Source organism: Homarus americanus, unplaced genomic scaffold, assembly GCF_018991925.1.
Source record: "Homarus americanus isolate GMGI-L3 unplaced genomic scaffold, GMGI_Hamer_2.0 scaffold45562, whole genome shotgun sequence".
Taxonomy (NCBI): domain Eukaryota; kingdom Metazoa; phylum Arthropoda; class Malacostraca; order Decapoda; family Nephropidae; genus Homarus; species Homarus americanus.
This window is the reverse complement of record NW_024744839.1, coordinates 1,276,860-1,293,630: the sequence shown is the minus strand read 5'-3', so window position 1 is coordinate 1,293,630 and position 16,771 is coordinate 1,276,860. Positions and strand designations below refer to the sequence as shown.

General features: G+C 38.0%; 2 protein-coding genes across 4 annotated transcripts in view; one reads left to right on the top strand and one right to left on the bottom strand.

The window, feature by feature from the left end:
• Window positions 1-3,543, top strand: part of LOC121878053 — a 92,900-nt gene extending 89,357 nt beyond the window's left edge. For both annotated transcript variants that reach the window (XM_042384017.1, XM_042384016.1), the window contains exon 5: window positions 114-3,543. In XM_042384017.1, the coding sequence (XP_042239951.1) occupies window positions 114-1,241 (1,128 nt within the window). In that variant the 3' untranslated portion in view covers window positions 1,242-3,543. The remainder of the gene's footprint in view (window positions 1-113) is intronic.
• A 2,711-nt stretch (window positions 3,544-6,254) lies between these two features.
• On the bottom strand, window positions 6,255-16,765 carry LOC121878055 (WD repeat-containing protein 61-like). 2 transcript variants are annotated; one of them, XM_042384022.1, is made up of 7 exons: window positions 16,658-16,765; window positions 15,276-15,460; window positions 13,722-13,938; window positions 13,061-13,234; window positions 12,096-12,283; window positions 7,313-7,484; window positions 6,255-6,596 (listed from the first exon to the last, which is right to left on the bottom strand). In XM_042384022.1, the coding sequence occupies exons 1-7, from the start codon at window positions 16,658-16,660 to the stop codon at window positions 6,507-6,509; spliced, it is 1,029 nt and encodes a 342-aa protein (XP_042239956.1). In that variant the 5' UTR covers window positions 16,661-16,765; the 3' UTR covers window positions 6,255-6,506. The 2 variants fall into 2 exon arrangements, with proteins under 2 accessions (XP_042239956.1, XP_042239955.1); XM_042384021.1 differs by lacking the exon at window positions 16,658-16,765 and adding an exon at window positions 16,260-16,340.
• Window positions 16,766-16,771: the final 6 nt, after the last annotated feature.

Here is a 16,771-nt window from a genome sequence, read left to right as displayed (position 1 = left end):
TTAGCACTTTTAGACTGCCATTACTGTGTATAGATTGCTACAGTGTACTATTTCCATATGCAGTATTTCATCTATAGTGTGGCTCATGTAATTAAGTTTTGTAATTTTTACAGGTTGAGCTGAAGAAGTCCCAGCTGGTTTGCTCCGAGGAGACTTCATATCATGATTACCATGACTACTATCATGATTACTACCATGATGAAGCCACATCTGAAGATGTTTCAGAAATGATACTATCTGATGCAAAGATTAGCTTAAAGATTGCTCACTGGGTACATAAAGTGGACTTGGCAAGGAATAACGGTGACTCGTTAGATACGGAATCATATTTAGGAGTGGAGCTCATATGGCGGGTAGAGGACAGAGCAATACCCTATTCATGTGAAGCAGTGTTTGTATATGAAGTAGTACAAGGAACAAGCAGTCAGCATGAGGTACTTGCAGAGAAAGTGGCAGCCGACTGCACTTCAGACGGAGTGCATGATCCACATCAAGTGATTGTGACAGTTCCTGGGGAAGCTCTAATCCCAGGAGCTACTTATCGATACTGTCTCATGTTGTTAGAACGTGGTACAGGTGACCAAGAAGCTTTCTTGCCCGGTTGCTCTGAACCTCTCTTATTAACTGCTGCTCCTTATGGTATACCCAAACATAAAGAAGGTACACAGTTACCACATGTGACTAGCCTAACTGCTGGTGGAGTTGGTGGAGCACTCGTAGTACACACACGTGTAGATGGAGGAGATGGACCATGTACTTACACACTTGCCATTGTTGCAGGGCATAGAATTGCAGCAACAAGACAACTCAACTGTTCAGAAGCAAGGCATGAGTTCCCATCTTTAACTGCAGGACAGTATATAGCCTGTGCTGATCCTGGCACTACTCATGACTTCAGCCACTTGGAGCATCACCTGAAGACTGAAGAAAATGCATCTATTGCACTCCATCATGACTTCTCCATCTGCACGCCTATCATTACCTTTACACCTTATGAAGATCAAGGTATAGGAATGGGACCTTTACTAACCCTCTTGTTCACATTGCCAGGGCTTGCCTTAGTGGTTACTCTTTATGTAATTGCAGGGAGAGTGTGGCGAGGTGGTGGTGTTCCCTGGCGTTGGGACCCAAGAACACAAAAGTCTGGAAAGTATTTCCTCTACACTGGAGAAGTGCCCACACCATCACTCAGTATGGATTCCTTACCCGCTGATAATATGGAAACAACAACCCCTGTGTAGTGTTCACTGTCGCTCCTATATTCCTCAAACATTTTAAGATAGGCATGCCCCAACTACACAATTAATTTCTAGTCCACTAATAGTCAAGCAAGTACTGCTGAGTACCAGGTTGCATGCAACTGACCGAGGAACAAATTATCCTGGTCTTTGTGGGGCAGCAGCCAAAGTGCCATACACCAATCAAGAGGGGATGTGGTGTTCAAAGAGGAGCTGTACATTAATAATAAAAGCATATATGTAATTAAGGACTCCATGACTGCATTTTGTGTGAAAGAATTTATAGAAAAATGTATAAGAGAGGCATGCTTATAAGACTACAGTAGTGATGAAATTAGTGCCATATAAAATAGTCAGCCGAGTTTGTAAAAAAAAAAAAAAAAAAGTAACTAAAAGCACAATACTAGCATGAGCTACCCAGGAAAGTGTAAACACAATGTATTCCAAACAAATATCAAATATCCTTTCAAGGAAAAGGCTGTTCCTGTTTATAAGATTTACATGTTTTACACAGGTCACATGATATATATGACTTGCATTTAAAATGTTGTCATCAGTTTATTTACAACTATACACATCCATCAGTAGGTAAGTGAATGTTAACCAGTTCAATCACCAATTGTTTGCAATAATAACTACCATACTGACAATTTTCAAAAGGATATGATCATATTAATGATTATTATAAATATTGAAAGATCAAAAGGTAATTTAGCACTAAATAAGATTTTTGGTGAAATAAATGTTTTATACATTTGATTCAAAACTTAAAGTAGAACATTAAATTGCAAGCAACCTAACTTATACATATGCCTAATTAAAATGGGTTACATAATAATTGCAATACAGTACTCTTTGTTAGACTATGGTCTAACAATCAGCAGTTATTTTTTATCTATAAATACTGTTTTCAAACAAGGACACCCATCTTCCTCAGATATGATCTCATGTTCTGCACTGTGTAGATAAATTGGAGTTTCACTGCAAAAATAACTGTTCATCTAGTGTTAAAAGTGAAATCCATTATTTCTGATTTAGGAAAATTTAAATACCTGTACTACTAAATACTGTACTGTACAGTACAGTATAGTCAAACTAAATAATTAACGAGATGAATATAACCTATGATGTTCATGTATCAGTTATCAACTGTTCCTGTTTTGAAACAAAAATATAAGATATCCAGAACTAAATTAATCACACTAAACTCCTTAGCTGTACAGTACGTTAATACCTGTACTGCACTGTATGTCCAAAGAGATCTGAGCCAAACCAGTCTTCTTCTTCAAAGAATTTTATAAATCTATTTAAGCCTTCAGTCAGATACCGATAATAGCTCAGCGTGGGGGAAAGTGGTTTGAGCTCCATCCGTCTTTCCATGCATTCATTTGTTGAAGAGCTTGATCTCAGTTTTGTATTTTTTTTAATAGCATATACAGTGAGTGGTGCACATTAACCTCAATATATTTGTTCTTTTGTTTTGAAGCCGATGCAAACTGGCATACTGATATTGTACCCGTTTCTTCAGTAACGTCTGTTTTATTGAGGGCTGTCATCAAGTATGATTTCACTGTTCCCATATCTATTGCCAAAAAAGTATCTTGGGTTAATTGATTTTACATTTCATAACTAGATTTGTTATGAGTAATTCCAGGAATCAGACTTATAAAGGTTGATGCTTAATTTGTTTTACTTTAATAAAATTCAATGAATTGCAAGTTTGTTGCAATAAACCATCTTCCTTACAGTATTGGGAAGCTGATAACTAAAATTCTTTGCATATACAGTACAGAATAATCACATGATAATGGGAGTACAGCCGAGATGTTTTCGGTAACCATAATTGTTGTATTTGAATCCCAACCAAGTTTATTATATTTTGTCAGAGTAACCTAGTGTTAGATGATTTTAAAATTATCTTAATTTTAGAGTTTCTAAGTGTTACCGTAGTTGCTTAAAAAATAAAACAAAAATAAATGCATTAGTTGAATTTGTAAAGTTGAAATAGGGATCTTTCTGTTGTTGACGATAAAACTCACGGGTATCTTTCTTGTATGTGGAAAAAAAAAATAGTAATGCAGTGACAAGTGAAATGTTAAGTTAGATTTAATATATACATATTGTATAAATATTAAGATTTCTTCAGGTCCTGCATGAATTATGAAGAAATTAAGTACATTTTATCAAATTTATAGGAGTGATTACCACTTGCATATAACTTTGTTAGCCATATAATTATCTGGAGTGAGGTCACTGGAGGAGTTTGCTGTGCTTTATTTTAATGTGTTTTTTTATGAAGCTTTAACATACAATACATAGTTTTGTATTCCTTAATTATTTAATAGTAAAAATATTGTTCCTTATATTTGCATTTTCATATATCTAAGCACCATGTTAGTGGTAATAGATAGCTTTATTTTTTATCTTGTAATATTATGTAAATAGAAAGCTGATTATGTACTATCATGTAGTTTTAAATTCATTGCTTTCACCATTTTCACAGCTGTCTGTGACACACCTTCCCTTTTCCTTGTTCACAGAGAGGAAGTATTTCTCACAACCCCTCTCCCCACACTGCTTTTGTTTGCATCAATTAAAGTGTTAAATTTTATTGCATATTTGGTATCAAATTTAGGGTTTTCTTGGTTGATTTGTTTAATTTTGTAGGGAGTGCAGTACTTGCCAGTCAGCTGCCTTTATACATGTATTGTACTGAATGTAAGGTTTTCTCAGTTACTTTTAGTTTTAGCATCAGACTATATTTGTCTACTGTATATGTTGGCAGTAAAACTATCCCTTAATTCAGATTATGAAAAAGCATAATACAGTACATCCCTCAATGTTTGCAGACAAAAATATTTTTTGATGTCCTATAGGACAGAGATAAAACCCAGTGCAACTACTGTACTGTACTATGCTGAGTAATTAAATATAAAATATTTAAAAATTACATGTACTGTAAATTGAGCAGCAGTACACCTTCATATCCTGACACATTTATTCAGTCCTATTAATCATTTTCATCATTCATAAGAAACATGCCCATATTTTCAGCTATTTAGATGATGCCTTTAAATGGAATTAACGCTGAAAATTCTACAGTTCTCTGAAATTATAGCCAACAGTTCCAGCAGAAATAATGTTAGTAACTTTGCAGGATAATCACCTCCACATGCATCATACTGAAATTATTAGAACTGTAGAAGCTTCACACTGACTTTTTATTTGGTCAATACTAGTAACCATAAGGTGATGTAATCTAAGTAATCTAAATTTAATATTGATCTTCAAGGAAACATGTTAACCACTAGTCTTTTCACACAAACTTTGGAAGAAGGCCTTGGATCAGTTTGTAGCAAGGCTGCATATGGACACAGTCACTACAGTTATTTAGCATTTAACTTGTCATAGTAATAACATTCTTGTGCTAATCTCTGATAATTTCCACACTTGAGGATGCAACAATGAGCATGTGAAATGCTCTGGTAATAAAATTATCATAAAAAAAACCCAAACATGATGAACAACTTTAGTGACAAACTCCACTCACTACATGACAACATGGAGCTTGGTGGAAAATGTCACTAGAATTTTGTAATTCATTCTTGTTCTCTCTGTGATATTTACACTACCAGTGCATTTCACATGCTAATTTTTGTTTCACCAAGTTTGGGAATTATCAGAGATCAACACAGGAAAGTTATTATCCCTTAAAATATCATAATATAAATACAATAGATTAAATACCAAAAACCCGAGTGATTTTTCATGTGTGTCTGCCAGGCAATCGGCTGCTTTGCTACAAACTGACCCTAGGTCTCGGTTGTAAAGTTCGAATGAAGAGACTCTTAAGTGATGCATAATATATGTTCCTTTGAATTTTGGTGTAGTATTGCCTTGTGCTTACAGAAAAGTGACTAGCATTATTTAAACTTCAAAAATCCATTACGTCTTGCAACATTTCATCTGTAAATCATATTTTGAGCATTATATTAGCCACTGATTGTGCCATACCTGTATATTTATATATATATATATATATTATGAATTATAAATTTGTAAATAGTGTGCATAGTTTTTTAACAATAATAAAGCCTGTTATTAATAAAAATGGGTTTTAATTCTTTTAATGATGACAGAGCAGTTGCTAAAAAAATATACAGTAAACCCTTACTATTCACGGGTTTGCGGTTCGTGATTTTGACTATTCTCAGTAAGCAGATGGTGGCTAGCGTATGAACCTCTGCCACAGTGCAATGAGTCACTCCCATGCACCTGCAGCGTCTCCTCTCCCTTTGTTTGCGCTCGACCATTGCCTGCGACGCAGCATCTCTTGAGTTGTACTGAAAACTTTAGCGTTTCTGTTTGAAATGGCCCCTAAAAGACTGCCTAGTGTCAACGCTAGTGATGTAAGTGGAGTGAAATGTTTGAGACCAAAGCCAAGAGGAAACAACTACTATACCAATGATGATTTTTAAGAAAAAACCAGCTGCTCACCCAGCTGATTCATCTCCCTCACCTACTCTGTCAGCTGCTGCTCCACCACCTGCCTCTCCACCAACCACAACTGCATCACCTTCTTCCAACAGTGATCCTGCTGCTCTCCTTATGCTTCAGTAACCAGATTTCATTCTACTGTTCAGCACACTTCATCAAGCTCCAAACTTCCACTTACAAAGGTAAATAGTATAGGTGACTTAAGTTTCTCATGCACAGTATAGGTATACAGTAGTGCACTAAGGTAGTAAAGTTGTGATTTGCAGTTTTGCCAATTTGCGCCATTCCTTGGAACCTAACCACTACAAATAGCAAGGGTTTACTGTTCTTGATAGCTTAAGGTAAGTGTGAAATGATCTGTATTTAGACACAAATTAATATTGCAGGTCCTCCTCTGTGCATCATGACCTCAAGACATTTCTTAAGTTTACAGTTCTTAAAACACCTAAAACATGCATGATATACCATACTACATAGAGTATATCATTACATCACAAAATGGTAAAACAGAGAACAAAAGCAGAGCAATCCTTTAATACAAAAAATATGCAATGGAAATCAAAAGTACTGTATATTATATATTATGTAAATCTGCTACACAAAGCAGACAAAACCTTTTAAAGTTACAAATTAAACGTTTAAATAAGCCTCAAAATTAAATTGATTCCAAAGTGGTTATAAGTTTGTATATTGTTCTTAATATATTGCATTAAAATTTATAACTTTGAAATCAATAACCATTATAAGGCATTGAGTACACATGCCAAGTTTTCACACAGGAGAGTTAAAAACAATAACACTTTTATCTTCTGATGCACTTACAATTTTACTACTATCTCGACTATACTTCGCACACCAAACCTAAAAGGGGAATAAAAAACATATGTAAGTGATTCACAGTTACTTACGGGATAACTTTTACACATTCCATGGTGAAACTTGTAGTAATCTAATACTTTTAATGTTCACTAATTACTCCATAATCCAATTTTGGACAAATCCTTAATCAGCATGTACAGGAGTACCTACAGTATACTGTACTAAGATTTTGAACCAAATTGCAGAGACCACTACATTCTTAATCAGCATGCTCAGGAATACCTATACAGTACTAAGATTATGAACCAAATTGCAGGTATCAAGACTAAGGCCCCTTAGTGAATTTTTGGCCACCAAACCACTTTTCTCTTGGAATTTAATTAGTTTAATTTAAGTACTTCCAGAATAACACACGCACACCAAAAATTTAGTTCGAGAAACCTTAGTTGGCAAATAATTGGCATTAAATATTATGTCATTAACACCTTATGTTGTTTTCATATAAATAACCTTGTATAGATACCCTTGTCTGGTTACCAAGAAATTTATTTATGTTTTTGCTGGACAAGCTAGATAATCTCTAAAATCATGTGAAATAAAGTACTGTACAAGTAGTTAGAAAGTGGCAACTCCACTCTCGGCCTTGGAAATCCATCGTTGCCACGATCTCCAAGTGGGGCGGAAGAACTATCACATTCGGCATTTATTTTACACCAATTCTATTTTATTTGGCCGAGAGTTATAAAAAGAAGACTAACCTGGTCATGATGATCCTTGAAGGTGTGTACACAGTTCCGCTGAGCAAAGTCCCAAATCTTAACAGTATGGTCGGACGATGAGGATACAAAGTGCTGCTGGTCAGGAGCGAAGTCCACGCTCAATACCCAAGATCCATGGCCTGAGAGTGTACAGGCCAAGTTGCTGCTCTTACTGGTATCAAAAGATGTACAGTATTAGTTCATCTTACATTACCAAATACTGTACATGGCTACATGTAAAGCAAGCATCAGATTAATAAGTCCTTAAAATTCTCCAAATCTATGCCTGCTGACCATCTCCACATCTGAATATCCAACTAAAGAATTTTGCTGGATTACATTACTATTACTTAAATGAATCCATCATCCAGGACAGTAACACCTGTAGCACCAAAATCTTCAAAAATAATTCAGGAATGCCCCAGCAAGTTAACAACCACCTAAGCAAAAAGTTAAAAGAAAGACAATTTAAGTGAGTGAGGGATAAATAAATGATGAAATAATTTAATACCCGAAACAGCGTCCACTATGTCTGAAATACCTGAAGTTAGTTATATTATAAGGTATAATTCTAGAATAGCTTGCATCATCGCTCAAAAGCACGAGTCCTGCATTTTGCCCTGGCTGTACAAAATAATAGTGCCCTCAACAAGCATGCACGCGCACACACTAACATAGATTACCTCAACAAGCACACACACTAACAGGGGCTTTTCAACAAAAACACATTAGTTTAGGTCCCAACACACTACAGGTTGTAGATTCCACTAAGCTCCTCGGCGTTACCGTAGACAACAAACTAAATTGGAAACCACACGTCACTGAAGTTGTCAAATCCTCCAGCTTCCGTCTCCACCTCCTCCGCCGACTCAAGTCCCTCGGAGTTCCTGCACCCTAACTCCTCAGTGTTTACTCAACATTCATACTTCCCAAGCTCACCTATGCCTCCCCTACCTGGTCTTCCTCCCCAAATGCCACACAATGTAAACACCTAGAAAAAGTGCAAAAGAGGGCATGCAAGATTATTCTCTCCCCTTCCTACTCCACCTATGAAGAAGCGCTCAACACACTGACCCTCTCGGCTCTCACTGACCATCACCACGACCTCATCTGCAAATTTGGTGAGAAGCTTCTGCACCATCCTCGGCACCGGCTCCTACTACCACCTGATATCCCTTGCCAAGAATTACTGTTCGACACCACAACCGCATCCAGCCCATACGAGCATGAACTGATTGCTATAAGAACAGCCCAGTCCCAACCATCGTGAAAATTATCAATAACTTGTAATAAACCAGTGTATTCACTCGCAGTAAATCTTACTTTTTGCACTGTCACTATGTTGAAATGCCCTGTAGTTTGAGCTTCTCCCCACCTAGTTATTATATATCATATTTGTATCACTTATGTGACTTGTATAGTATTTGTAAATCAAGAGACCCATTCCCCAATTATGTAACTGTATATTTTCAGCCTTCCAGCTGCTATGCCCTTTCAATAAACCGTTAATTATTATTATTACACTAACATGGGTTGCCTCAACAAGCACACACAAATTTAACATGGGTTACCTCAATCACATTTCAGGACATTATCATTCTGCCAAATTCTAATATAGATATGCTAGGCCTCACCATTTCCTCTAACATGTCATGGAAGCCACACATCCTCAACATTGCTAAAGCTGCCTCCCGAAAGCTGGGAATGTTGTACAGATGCCGTAGCTACTTCACTCCTGAGCAGTTGCTTCAAGTATTTAAGGGATTCATTCGTCCAAACTTGGAGTACTGCTCTCATATCTGGGGTGGCTCTTCTTCTGTCCAACTGCTAGAAGGGTGGAATCAAAGGCATTTCATCTTATTAACTCTCCTCCTTTAGTTGACAATCTTTCTTCCCTTTTTCTTCGCTGCATTGTTGCTTCATACTCTCTCTTTTACAAGTACTTTAACGGGCAATGTTCGGTGGATTTGGCATCCTGTGTACCGCCAGCAAAGCCATGGGTTCGTAACACACGTCTTGCTCGCTGTGCCCACCGATTCTCTGTGGATGTTGGTCACACTAGAATAACCCGTTATAGTACATCTTTTTCATCACACAGCCAAACTGTGGAATGCTCTGCCTTCTTCTGTGTCTCCCTTTAAAAAGCTGGTTTTCCGACATCTTCGTGGTGTAGATTAATATAAACCTTTTCCTTTTCTATTTTTAACTTTCTACTCTTATTTTTTTGCCCCCTAGGCCCCGTTGTGGGTCGGTGACCTGTGCCCAGGTGGGCTGTTCCCCGTAAGAAAAAGAAGCACACACACACACACACACTAACATAGGTTACCTCAACAAGCACGTGTGCACACGCACTAACATGGGTTACCTCAACAAGCGCACACACACTAACAGGGGCTCCTCAACAAGTGCACACACATACTAACATGGGTTACCTAAACAAACACACACACACACTAACATGGGTTACCAACCCACACCAACTACTACTACTTTGTTGTCACTAGGAATTGAGTATGACGATCAGCCAGCTATGATACAATGATATGAGGGATGTCACCTAGGTTGGTGAGTTCTGAGGTAACTAAAGAGGCCGATACGGGACCCGCAGCGTCATTCACATTCGTTGCACATGTGGAGGGCTGCATCTAGTGCAGGAGGGGCGCTGGCAGCGTCTTTCCAGCATTGGCGCTTGTCTGCCTCGGTTTGCAGTCAGGCTAACTCGAATGTATTGACACCTTCTTGTGAAGTGTTCCTCCAAGCGCTACGATGTGGAGTAATTGACTCCCAGGTGAGGGGGTCGATTTGATACTTTTTCAGTTTTGTCTGAAGACTATCCTTATACATTTTCAAATGCCCGCCGGCGTTACATTTACCATTCGTTAGGTGACTGTAAAGTAGATGCTTTGGCAGTCTACTGTTGTCCATGGGGGTAACATGGCCAGTCCAGCGTAGTTGTTCATGGATAATAGTAGCCTCGATGCTCCTATAGTTGGTGTCGGCAAGAAAACTGGTATTCGTTCTAGTCTTCCTAGTGAACACGGAGGATGAAACGTAGACTAAGTTGGTGAAAGTTTTCAAGTGCATTGAGATGCCTCCTGTATGTGACCCATGTCTCACTGGGGAGAACCACTGCTCAATATATGTGCAGCTTTGTCGATAATTTCAGCTCCCTACAGCTGAAGACACGGTTTTGGAGTCTGTCAAAGGCTTGAGATGCACATCTGATCCAACGCTGAATCTCTTCATCGATGTCTGCGGTGGTAGACTGGTGGGAGCCGAGATACCGAAAGTGGGCAACATTAGAGAGAGTAGTACCATTAAGCTGGATGGATGGTGGAGGTGTGTCTGAACCAGGGGCAGGTTGAAAGAGAATCTGAGTCTTACGTACATTCACCTTGAGGCCGAAGTGTGCATACGCATCTGCGTAGGTGTTCAGGATCTCCTGTAGGTCGTGTTCAGTGTGAGCAACAAGAGTGAGGTCGTCTGCATACTGAAGTTCAATAATGGAAGCTGCTGACAACCTTAATTCTTGCCTGGAGCCATCTTATGTTGAAAAGACCCCCCTTCACACCATACTGGATGTTCATCCTGCCGGCTAAAATGGCACTGGCACGAGTAAGGAAGGCAGCCAAGAAAATGGAAAAGAGAGTTGACGCCAGTACACACCCTTGTTTAACCCCTGTTTGGATGGGGAAGAACTCTGACTGAGTGCCGTTGTGCAGAACACTGCCGTTCATGCCATCGTGGAGTTGCCTCACACTGGCGAAGAATTTTGGTGGGCAGCCAAAACGGCTGAGGGTCCACCAGAGGGCTTCCCTGTTGAACGAGTCAAAGACCTTGGTTAGGTCGATGAAAGCCATGTACAGGTCACAAAGCTGTTCTCTGCACTTGTCCTTTATCTGACGGGCAGCAAAGATCATGTCAGTGGTTCCACACGATGGTCTATAGCCACATAGAGATTCTGGGAGGAAGTTTTCCTCCTCTGGAGGAAGTCTGTTTAGGAGGACTCGGACGATAATCTTGCCAGCAACGGAGAGCAGCAAGATCCTACGGCAGTTGCCACAATCTGACCGGTCTCCCTTGGTCTTATAAATATTGACAATGGAGGCGTCATGAAGAGCTTGGGGGATTTCCTCCTTATCCCATATATTCTCCAGGAGAGACTGGAGACGGCTAGTAAGCAGAGGTCCTCCTGCTTTATACACCTCGGCTGGGATTCTAACAGGCCCTGGGGCATCTGTTTGATGGCGGTAGCTACCTCATCCAGGGATGGAGGATAGCTGAGGTGGGTCAGCTCTGGATGCTGAGGGACCTGCTGGGTAGTCAGGACTTCCACATCGGTGTATCAGGTTGAGCAGTGAATGGTAGTGCTCTTTCCAGCATTGAAGGATGCCTTCATCATCTTTAATTATGAAGTTATCATCAGATGAGCAGAGGGGGGCTGCACTACGAGTGATTGGTTCAATAAAACATTTTACACACACACACACACTAACATGGGTTCCCTCAACACAAAAAGTGAAATAAGATTTGGTTATTTTTACTTTGGCTGGGTTGAAATGAGACAGAATTGAATAAATGACTAAGAACTGAAGAAAGAGCAACTTTGTGAATAGTGGAGAGACTGAGAGACGGAGCTACAGTATGAATGATTTACACCAAGCCCATCCTACAGCTGCACTTCTAGAGTAAGCCAAGTCTAATCAATCTTTGGTATTAGAAAGTAATGTTAATTTCCACTTCAAAAAATTTCTAGTACAGTACAGTAAAATACAATACTTACATATCATACATCTTCATATGTCCATCATCAGCAGCTGTGAGGAGAAGCTGAGAATCAGGTGAGAATGTGATGGAGCGGATGGTCATGGCATGACCTTCTAATGTGTGTACCAACTTGCCACTCTCTACGTCAAAAACATTGATGAAACCGTCGATTGCTCCACTCGCAACATACTTTCCATCACGACTCTAAAATACAACAGTAATAATAATAAAATGGTACAAAAGTACTGGACTTAATTGTTATTGTTCAATTTCTTTCTGTTCTTATTTTTTTGCCCCTCAGGCCCCGTTGTGGGTCGTTTGACCCGTGCCCGGGTAGGTTAATTTTTTTTTTCACAAATATACGATATAAGGTAATTAATTAGCCATTACACAAAATAGCTCGGAAATTACCATATACCTTTAATTTGAAGATGTATGCTGTGCAGTACAAGGTATCTAGTTAAACAATTCATACGTCCACATACTGTATACAAAACACTTCACTTTACTAATACTGTACATATAAAATATGTCTACTGTACTGTATTATTTTTACTCCATTCTCACTCTTATGTGGCATGAATAAAAAGGGAGAATTAATAGGTAAGAATGATGCAAGTATTGTGTGTCAGAAAGGATAGGCAATAGGGCTAAAACAAGTAAAGATACCCACATGTACTTATATACATCATAGACTTGCATTACTCTATACTAATTGAATCCTTAAACTCCACAATGAATCAAAGCAATTCATTAAGCTTTTTTGTTGGGTCATCAAGTTTGTACAGCTTTACACCCAAGCACAATATAATTCTAAAGTAGATGATCTACAATCACCCTATGAGCAGAACACTAACTACCTGCAGTATACTCTGTCAAAACTGTTTCTCACTCCTGATTCTTTTCCCCTTTTGGTAGAGGGTTTCTGGACACACTTTGGATCTTCAAACATAAAACAATCATATTAATGAGTAAACTTACATATGCAATTGAGTAAGTAAAGCGTCCTCTGGTGTCTAGCGTTGTCACGTGCCGCCCACCATCCACTGCATAAACATTTATCTTACCAGCATGATTGCCTGAAGCTATGAGATTACCCTCTGGTGAGAACACAACAGACCAAGCTTCAACTGGCCCGCAGTCAATTGTATGCAGCTGAAATAAAATTAAAAATATGAAATTCATTTTCAAAACTTTTTGAATTGAAAATCACTTGTGTAACCACTCTACTTATTTAATATTCCCACAATGATCTATACAATACGGCATATTAAAATACAATAAACATTCATATCATTACTGTACTGTAATTCCTTAAAGTTTATACTGTACCTTGAGTACTACGAGCTCTCACCCTAATAATCAAGAGAAAAATCCGCCAAAATTGTTTTAATTCCAACCCTGAATTTCCTAGATCGATGTCTCCAATAATGATTAGAAAAAAAAAAAAAAATTATAGGAATGAAACACTAATATCTCAATGAGCTAACTGTACTGTATTGGTTACCAGTGTCCTTTATCCAATACTGCATGAAGAATTCAATGACTATTTTTTTAAGATACAGTTCTCAACTCCTCCTTTTAAGGATACACAGTACAGTACAAACCTTGTGGTACAGTACAGCACTAGGTTAATCCTCACCTGTTCACCAGAATGGAGATTCCACAATCGAATGGTTGAGTCTAGGGATGAAGAAGCCGCTATAGTTCCAGCAGCATTAACATCAACTGATATGACTCCAAGCGAATGACCTTCAAGTGTGTGCAGAGGCGTTAGTTCCCCTTCAACGCCGTCCGCCATCCAGCGCCACACTCGAACCATATCATCGAGCCCACCGGTGACAATATACTTTTGTTCTCTAGAAAATTTTTACTTGATTGTTAATACAGATATGTAAAACAGCACAATTTAAAGATTTTTCCTAAAGACATATTTACCTTTCAACATACTGTGCAGGTGCTCCTCTACCAATGAACGACTGAGGTTCCTGAGCCTTGTTCGTAAGTCCAACATTACTCTTATACATCCGAACAAACATTGAAAAATATTAAGAAAATAAAAGATGTACAATACAACTACAGTACTTTATAATCCAATAATAAATGCAGTACAGCCCATTACTCTACAGTACAGTATATCTTACCAGCCTTTAACAGTACAAGGGTACTGTACTGTATTTCATGTGTCATTAACACTAATTACTGTACTCAAATTATATACTTTTGAGCCCAGATCCTTAATTAACATGTAAAAGAATACCTGTATATGAAATCTGAACAAAATCTTATGTTTTTACTTCACAAACTGAAACACAAGGTAATAGGTTAGGCATTTCTGAGGCAACGAGAGCCTATTTTCTGGAAAGTGAAAACTATCGCGTTCAAATGGTAAAGTTAGTGTACAGTATATTCTTGATGAAATGTAAGCAGTACAGCATAAAGATGATTTAAAACTTACAAGCACAGCATAATTGACATTTTAAATATTCAAAATGTAAAGTACTTTAATGTATGAATAGTTTATATTAATTCTGTAGGCAGTTTGATCAATCAATTGGACACATGGACAAGTTTGTTCATACCTCTGAAAGCTTTAAGTCAAATGTTCACGAGTAGAGGAGCACCTGTACTGTACTGTACAGTATTCTAAATGTGATGTACAGTATTTATTTCAAGACTCCTTAATTAACACTAATTATTGGAATTAAAAAAAATTAACTCTGATCTTAAACTAGCATGTATAAGAGTACTTTTATATTAAATTGCAACAAAATAAATTTTTTGACCATTTGCCCTGAAACACTAGGCAATAGTCAGGCGATTTTGTGGCCAAATACTACTGTACTGTATGTTTTTTTGTTTGTTTGTTCTGAAAAATGTGTTTATATAGTAACGCCAGTTTATATTCATGGTAAAACAGAAAAAAAACTTACAGGCCAAACATAAATGGCATTTTAAATATTCTATATAAGAAAAACGGTTTTAAGCATTCAAATTTTCTTGTACTGTATCTTTATGTTTAATGACAGAGCTGCTTTCTGTAGCAAAGACTTGTAAACAAATATGCAAGCATTTTGAAACCTTATCATACATGTCAAAAACATGGCCACCATTTATACAGCCACTACAATAAATACAGTATTATGCAAATTACTCAAGCTATCAGATAAGTTCAGAGGTCCAGTACAGTACTCACGAATCAGGTAAGTTTTGGTCCTCCTCATTCTGAGTCCCTTGGTTTTCTTTATTCTCTTCACCATTCTCCTTCTCATTATCTTCATTTGAATTTTTTTTGGACTTTTCTTCTGGGATAAAATGACCCCAAGCACATGCCCAAATGCCTTCTGAATGGGCATTTTCACGTTTGGTCAGTAGTGAAAACTGTAATTTAATAGATGAATACATTACATACAGTACTAAAATTGGAATAAAAAATGGTCTTTTCTGGCAAAGCCCACAAACAGACAGTCCTATAACATAGACAGTTTCAGGCTGTGCAGATTAGCAGTGGCCGGCAGCCTGGTATTATAGTATGTATTTTACTTCCAGACAACACGCGAGTCGAAGTTATTTTATCTTCACTGTACTATAGGGAAACGTCATAGAAGAAAGTGTCTTAGAATTGTTTAAACTACTGATGACAAAGATCAAATTCATAAGCTTCCCGTGTTGTCCTAAAGTAGAAATTAATCCCTAACGTAACCTAACCTAGCCATTAACAACGGTCCATCAATACGGCTGCCAGTAATACTGAAGGAAATGGCTAACAACATCTGGTGTTAGCCATCTCTTATAGGATTACCCAGCTGCTGTACCTATATCCACTATGGTGAAAAAAGCCAAGATTTGGAAATTATAAAGTGTCCCGTAATGTACAAAGACGGGAAAATGCTCCAACTTTATAAATCTCATATATGTCCCAGTCTGGATGACTGTTTACAGGCATCGAAACCTTCCATCCAGAAAGACTTACCATTCCTTAAAAAAGGTTCAACACAGATCTACTAAGAAGATTCTGGAATTATGTGGTCTCAGTAATCCAAGTAGACTGAGGGCCACAGGACCAACAACACTTCTCACAAGACACAATAAGGCAGCTTGATAAGGATGGGAACCAGGGCCATTTTTTTATATGATAGTCACACTCTACCAACATGAAGAGATATAACTACAAACTCACCATGGCCACACCCAGGATGACTTCAGTATAAAGCAATATTTCAGAGTGGCTGGTAGATTGTTCCATAGGTGTACCACGCTACTAGCCAAAGCTGTGACTGGGACTATAAATAACCTAAACAAGACTATCAAGAACAGTGGAGGGATCCTACACAGACCACCTCTAATTTAGGTAGCCATTAAATAAGGTAAAGTATGGTAAATATAACCAACACCCCAGACCACAATACTGCCAAGGCATGACATGTACAAAAACGAACTCTAATGAACAATAAAAGTATTAAAGTAATCCACATACTTGAAGCCATGCTGTAGTTATTGAATATTTAAGTTAATGAAGTATTAACACAATAAATTAATAAAAAACTAGAGTAAACCACAGAATGACCCCCTGCTCACCATCGTCAGTTGTTTACCTCTGTGTTGCCGCCGCCGCCTACAGAGGTCTCAGTCAGTCTAACACATTATTAACCTTTGAAAATAAATTATACCGAGATTATATTTATGAATTAC

Bases quoted from the DNA above. Each gene is read 5' to 3' on its own strand.
- LOC121878055 (XM_042384021.1), bottom strand. From the start codon at position 16,325: ATGGAACAATCTACCAGCCACTCTGAAATATTGCTTTATACTGAAGTC. The intron at 7,485-12,095 runs GTAAGTATTGTA...TTTTGATACCAG, and splicing joins CATATGAAGATGTATGATAT to TAAGAGCAGCAACTTGGCCT. The intron at 6,597-7,312 runs GTTAGTCTTCTT...TTCCCCTTTTAG, and splicing joins TCAAGGATCATCATGACCAG to GTTTGGTGTGCGAAGTATAG.